Genomic DNA, 7033 nt, shown 5'->3' with positions numbered 1-7033 from the left:
CCCATGGTGCGGTCTCTGATGTCACAGATGGGCTGTTTCACCTTGGAAGAACCTTCGTGGGTGCCCTCCTCATGGTCGTGGTCGTGGTCGATGAGATCTGACTTGGCAATTGAGGATCCCAAGCCGCCGCCGTAGAACGTGTCCTTCAGAAGTGACAAAATGGGCTCGATGGCGTATAAAGCTCACAAATCCTTGACCGCTTGGCGGAGAAGATTAGCGGCAGGGCCGTCGAAGAGCTAATTTTTTTTAAATAATACATTTTTTTAAAAAAAATACAGAAATAATACGCAAAAAAAAGATTTTTCAAAAATAATACACCATCGGCCTACTGCAGGCCGACAGAGCCCAGTCGGCCCACAGCAGGCCGACTGGAGGCCCATCAGTGTGCTGCTGGCCGATTGGGCTGTCAGCCAGCAGATTCAAGCCCAGTCGGCCTCCAGTTGGTCGACAGGGCCCAGTCGGCCTGCAGTGGGCCGACTAGGCTTAGTTGGCCTGCTGTGGGCCGACTGGTGCGTGCCTATTTTTAATATTACCACGAATATTTTTTAAAAGTATATATTTTAACACGTTATGAATACATGGTAACATTTCTTCAAATACATTTTTAATGGAAATACCATTTTTTTAAACCACACAACATTTTTTAAAATGCTTTTCTGAAAATTTCACAAACTTTTTTTAGAAACACGCGAATATTTTCTTAAAATGTCATGATCCATCTAAACATTTGTTAACCCACGTGATATGTGAGTATATTGATTGTAATATCATCTTATATTATGGGATGAAGGGAGTACCATTTTGTAGAATGTCATGGATATTTTTTGGAAACACGAGAATATTTCCAGCAAAGGTGACGTACATTCATTTAGTGGCACGAACCATTTCTTATCATATTTTCCAAAAAAATTGCATGCATTTTTTGAAAGGCGGGAACTTTTTCCATTGTGATGAACATTTGTTTTGAAAGTTATCGACATTTCCAAACTGCGCTTTTCGCGCCATCCATTTCCCGCCACCCATTTCCCGCCACCCATTTCCCGCCACCCATTTCCCGCCACCCATTTCACGCCACCCGTTTCCCGCCACCCGTTTCCCTCCTCCCATTTCCCGCCAACATTTCCCGCCATACCGCAGTCGTTCTTTCCCGCCATTTTCTCGTCTCTATCTATAAAACCCCCTTCAGACGGAGCTGGATAAGCATTGCAGTGTAGTGTAGTTGAGATGTCCCATTATCCTTTCGATCGTAGTTTTCACCCTGGGATGAGCAGGACTCTTCTGAGGCTAGCTACCGATTTCAGGATGGATAATAGGATAGTTCCATGGGACGAACTCACCGGTAGTGACACCATAATGAATGAGTTGGCTCACCAATTACGTAGTTCTGGGTGGCCTGAAAGGACCTATGAGGAGGTACGTAAAGAACTTCTTAGGTTGCATGACAGGTGGAAGAAGGTAGTGGTGCCGAAGAGTGAAACTTTCAGAAGGATTGCAGCAAATAATCCATGTTTATGGACTGAGGAGAGCGAGGACGAAGATGATATCTTCATGCCGCCGCTTCCGGGTTCTGCATCGTCGAAGGGCAAGAGTTCTTCATCATCGAAGGGCAAGGTTTCTGCATCGTCGAAGGGCAAGAGTTCTTCATCGTCGAAGGGCAAGAGTTCTGCATCGATCGAGGATGACGATGATGACTTCATGTAGTTTTTATACTGTATGTTGTGAGTTCAGTTACGTGCCATTTAATTTGGATGTAGTTCTATCTAGTTGTTTGTAATGTCTCGTTGTATGAATATTATGTTCTATCTAAATATGATCTTGTAGAGTAGGCATATGTCTCGTAGAGAAGTACATAGTCATTTGTCTCATACATAGAATAGACATAAGTTCTCACACAGAAATAGATGGTAATGTCTCTACTGATACATAGGAGCGGCAATGACGACGTCTGGCCTGCCGGGGAGGCGGATCTCGAATGACAAATGCATCACATATAACTCGGTTTCCTGTAGCAATGCAACTGAACAACCCTTTTCCATTCCCATTCGCTCAGCATTTCTTGAATCTTGCCATCATCAGTTATGTCAATCAATTTTCTTTCCCCAGGGCCATCCGAATGCTTGCTGCTGACGTAGTACACAAAATCGTCTTCCTTCAACCCTTGCTTCAACATGAATTTAGTCTTCAACCAATCAAAAGTGAGGTCCACTTCACTAACTTGCACAACACTTGGAGACAAGCCTTGGACATGAACAATAGGGCTAAGCACCCACTGAGTACTCTCAGCCATCTGCAACACACAAATCGCATTGAGTACCTACCCTACCCCTTAATATCCCCACTAACAAATATTAGACATGTCTATATATTACGAAGCTATATATTACAGAATATTAACGGAGCAACTAATACAATTCACCCTCCTACAATTATATTACGAATATTTGCCGTAGCAACTACAAATATTGACAGATTAATTAGTTGACATCTAAAAATATTAACAAAAACTACCGGAGCACTTACAAAAAATAAAATGTGGGCTTAAATATACCCTTGAAGCGTGCGTGCGAAGGATGAAGGACGAACGGCGGCCACCAAACTGCCGGTGCTCCGGCTCGAACGAAGAATGACGAACAACAGCTTCACCTCCACCACAGTGCTCCAATTTACCACCAGCACACTGCAATGCTTATGCAGCTCCGTCTGAAGGGGGTTTTATAGGTAGAGAGGAGAAAATGGCGGGAAAGAACGGATGCGATATGGAGGGAAAGGGTTGGCGGGAAATGGGTGGCGGGAAACGGGTGGCGGGAAACGGGTGGCGGGAAAAGGGTGGCGGGAAACGGGTGGCGGGAAACGGGTGGCGGGAAATAGTTGGCGCGAACATATGGCGGGAAAAAGTTGGTGCGAACATATGACGATGATGACTTCATGTAGTTTTTATGCTGTATGTTGTGAGTTCAGTTACGTACCATTTAATTTAGATATAGTTCTATCTATTTGCTTGCAATGTCTCGTTGTATGAATATTATGTTCTATCTACATATGATCTTGTAGTTCCGATAACAGAGTACTAAAATAGAGTAGGCATATGTCTCGTACATAAGTACATAGTCATTTGTCTCATACATAGAATAGACATAAGTCTTACACAGAAATAGATGGTAATGTCTCTACTGATACAGATACATAGAAGCGTCAGTGACGACGTCTGGCCTGGCGGGGAGGCGGATCTGGAATCGGGGACCATCCCAACCTGTCGGGTGCCCTAACGTGACGAGGAATCTCAGACTCTCCCTGGTCATGCTGTGTATCCTGTGTGGGGCCTGGTGGAGGAGTCGAAAACATGTTCATCCACTGGGTGTGCTGCGACATCTGAGCCTGTATGTTGTCCTCGGGATGTTGATCACTCCCCCACGTATCATGTGATGCCGACATAGACGCCTGATATCCATAGGCCCCTACGCGATGGAACGGTTCATCATGAAGAATGAGGTCGCGTCAATTAATATTGAAAACAATAAATATGAAGACACATACCTGCTGGGTGTGACGTCTGCTCTGGCTGAAACACGAAACTGGAGGGACCGTGCTGCTGTGGCTGTGGAGAAAACACGAAGCTCGACGAGGGACCGTGTTGCTGTGGCTATGGAGAAAACACGAAGCTCGACGTGGGACCATAGTGCTGCGGGTGCCACGTAGAACTGCCAGGTTGGTCAGGACGGGGTGGCCTGGTTGTCGGCTGCTGTGCTAGGCGTGGACGTGGTTGATGTCGTTGCATGGAGTGACGCGGCTGCTCCTGCTCGTGCTGAACAACATCGGTTCTCCGGGTGCACGTGATAGCCTCGTACACAGTCCGTATCTTATTCTGAATTCTTTCCAAGAAGGGCTGTACCACTGGACGATGTTGAAGAAGAGGTCCAGACGATAGTGATCGTCCAAAGGTGGTCACGTCGTCGTACAGTTCGCGTGTCAAGGTAGCCTGCAAATTTCCATGACGATTAATAATGTCTGTCTCTTGCACGTCAAAGTATGTGGCAACATTACGTAAAGAAAAAATATCTTACCGCGTACTGCCTAGAGCCCGATGTATCATAGCTCGGGTACATATCCGACGGAGTAGGATCCGGTAACTCCTCTAGGTGGGAGTACTCAACAATGCGTAACCGTGTTCCGGTCATGTAGCGCCGCAAATAGAGATTGAATTCATCGAGATCGAAATTGTGATTCTCGTGCCATAGATTTGTGTTTGCTGTCTCCCATTCTATAACATACGGTTCTAGTCTAACTAGCCATTCAGCAGTTGTCCTGTTCATGCCCTTCCTTGTCGTCCTAAAATTGTGGTGTGTGTTCAACAATTACCTAAAGCTTCGAATGGAGTACTATGAAAGAAAATGCAACATTGAAAAACTGGTTAATACCTGTGGATGTGTGCTGGCACCGGGTTCTCTATAGGGGGAGGTAGCTCCAACTGCAGAAGACCAAATTGCCTCATAACCCTCTGTTGTGCCATCTCCTCGACGAAGACATCGAAGATGATCTTCGATTTTGTCATCCAGTAATCTCGGTCCCTTGTGCATAGCACAGACATACCAGCAGAGTATCTCGCTTGTATGGCTGCTGCCGTGTAGGGCTGCCAGATTACCCCGGTGTACGCATCGAACTGCTCGTTCAATGCTGTGTACGCCTTCCTGGTCTGATCACTAGCAAAGCGTCTCTGCAGAGAATAAAAGTTAGTAGCCGCTCGCATCGATCGATCTCTTGTGCAGAAAAAGTTGCATTAAACTACAACACGGTGCATACCTTGCGACGAGTCCAACACAGACCGAAAGTAGGCATGTCGATGCCCTCAACATCAAACATGGCGTCTATAGGCTCATGAACCCATACATCTGGTCGCCCTATAGAGAACCTCTCCCACGACCACAGCTGTAGGAATAGAGGGCATCCAAGAAGGGCTGGCTTTCTCGATGTAAGCTGGCAACCGTTGCACATACCTCGGTATGTAGCCGCTAACACCGCCGAACCCCAACTCCTCTGTCTGATCTGATCCGCCGTCTGAGCGCTCGCTATCTCGAGTGCCATAGGGATGTAGAGGGCGCTGATAGTGGTGACATGGTTCTCCGTGAACATCACCTTGCCGAAAAGCCACAGTAAGTAGGCCTCGAGGCTCCGAGTGATCTGTTCCGCAGTCAAGGGCGCCCGGAAGTTCTGGATCTGCATTAAGCGAAGAGAAAGTTTTAGTAAGCCGCAATTATTTTCTCTACAACTTTATGCGCGATAACTTGAAGAGAATAGGTAGGGGAAATTACCCGGAAATTTAGCAACCACTCATACTTAGGTCCGTGATGCTCCCATACCGGATCGGGAGCATCCGGAAAAACACCGTGAAAACGTTCTGTGAGAGCTCGCTCCCAACCAGCCGGTGCGTCCAACGGTCCTACGGCATGACCTGCCAACGGTAGTCCCAGCAAAAGTGACACATCCTCCAGAGTAGGAGCCATCTCTCCCCATCTGAAGTGAAACGTGTGGGTCTCTGGCCTCCAACGGTCCACTAAGCAGCTCAGCAAAGACCCATCGATGGCGACGCGTTTCTCACCCGGGATAGACTCAACGAGACGCGCGAAAGGTAAAAGGCCGGCCCATTTCAACCTTCATCAGAGAACTTTTCAGTTACTGTCTCCCATTTCAACCATTAATATGCATGTCAGTGTGCAAATTAATAAAGCACGTACCGCTGAAGCCATCCTGAGTGTATCTTCCAGTTTTCCTTAGGAGTGCGAGTGACGAGAGGCTCAAGCTTGCGCTCATACCATATCGCACCACGATGACCCTTATCAATGTCCCCATTCAGCAACCACAATCCCGACATTCCTGCACTTACAAAATTCAGAACAAAGTGCCACACTTAATAAAAATTCAGAACATACTGCCACACTTAATAAAAATTCATAACGTAGTGGCACACTTAATTAAAATTCATAACATAGTGCCACTCTTAATAAAAATTCAGAACATAGTGTCACACTTAATAAAAATTCAGAACATAGTGGCACACTTAATAAAAATTTCAGAACATAGTCCCACACTTAATAAAAATTCAGAACATAGTGTCACACTTAATAAAAATTCAGAACATAGTGCCACACTTAATAGAAATTTCAGAACATAGTGCCACAGCACACTTATTATAAATTCAGAACAAACTAGTGCTAGCTTAGCTTCTTCCTCTCGCCCTTACTCCTCTACTACCTCTACCTCCTCTTCTTCCCCGGTTGCCTCGTCCACGCCCAGTGACAAAAGTGGGACAATTAGTGTCCCTATGGCCAAATTCATTGCATAGAATGCATTGCCTAGTCGGACCTCCTGCTTCAGATTCATCCATATCATTTCGGATGCGCTGACACTGCCGTCTGCCTCTACTTGTACGCATATGCTCTGGGTTTGGAATGTAACGCCTATCGGCGGGGTTGACGCTGTTGAAATTACCCATTGCTCGAAAACCCATCAGCTCACCTGTCCAGGTATTGAGGACAGCCTCTTTCAGAAAATATGGAGACACAAACGATATTGCGTCCATTCCAAGCTGCCCGCAAGCAGCAAGTACATGTGAGCAAGGTAGGTGAAGCAATTTCGGTTTATTGCATGTGCACTCACACGTTGGCCAGGCTTCATTGCCAATTTTCACCTCATGCGTCCTCAACTCATTTGCACATCCGAATTTGTTGTTGGCTAAGCGGACCTCAAACCTTCTTTCTTGATTACCGATGGCGACTACAGTGTGTGACCTAGCTTTTTGCATCTTGTTGTCCATGTACTTCGTGACTCTTTCACAGTACCGTGTATTTGGGTTGTTCAAGATATGCTGCTCTGCTATTTGACGTCTGTCTCTGAAATACTTGACGGTGCCATAGAAAATACCCTCAACGATGGCTGTAAGTGGCAATGCCCGGTTTCCTCTGAGGACAAAGTTGTATGTTTCCGCGAGGTTCGTTGTCATGACACCGTACCTTGCTCCATGTGTGTCATGTAGCAAAGA

General features: G+C 46.2%; 1 protein-coding gene across 2 annotated transcripts; it reads right to left on the bottom strand.

Moving 5' to 3' along the window:
• Positions 1–3270: 3270 nt before the first annotated feature.
• Positions 3271–6099, bottom strand: LOC120975442 (serine/threonine-protein phosphatase 7 long form homolog). 2 transcript variants are annotated; one of them, XR_012200251.1, is made up of 5 exons: positions 5307–6099; positions 4798–5211; positions 4416–4711; positions 3535–3976; positions 3271–3455 (listed from the first exon to the last, which is right to left on the bottom strand). XR_012200251.1 is itself a non-coding variant. In XM_073506680.1 (4 exons), exons 1-4 carry the CDS (start codon positions 5496–5498, stop codon positions 3967–3969), a joined length of 912 nt encoding a protein of 303 aa, XP_073362781.1. In that variant the 5' UTR covers positions 5499–6099; the 3' UTR covers positions 3271–3966. The 2 variants fall into 2 exon arrangements, 1 of the variants encoding a protein (XP_073362781.1); XM_073506680.1 differs by having other exon boundaries at positions 3271–3976.
• Positions 6100–7033: the final 934 nt, after the last annotated feature.

The sequence above is a fragment of the Aegilops tauschii genome, chromosome 1 (genome assembly GCF_002575655.3).
Source record: "Aegilops tauschii subsp. strangulata cultivar AL8/78 chromosome 1, Aet v6.0, whole genome shotgun sequence".
Classification (NCBI taxonomy): Eukaryota; Viridiplantae; Streptophyta; class Magnoliopsida; order Poales; family Poaceae; genus Aegilops; species Aegilops tauschii.
This window is presented reverse-complemented; position numbering and strand designations above follow the sequence as displayed.

Excerpts from the sequence above, each read along its gene's own strand:
- LOC120975442 (XM_073506680.1), bottom strand. The coding sequence starts at position 5,498 with ATGGCTCCTACTCTGGAGGATGTGTCACTTTTGCTGGGACTACCGTTG. Across the intron at positions 5,212-5,306 it reads AGTGGTTGCTAAATTTCCGG|ATCCAGAACTTCCGGGCGCC; the intron begins GTAATTTCCCCT and ends CGCTTAATGCAG. Across the intron at positions 4,712-4,797 it reads TGTGTTGGACTCGTCGCAAG|AGACGCTTTGCTAGTGATCA; the intron begins GTATGCACCGTG and ends TATTCTCTGCAG.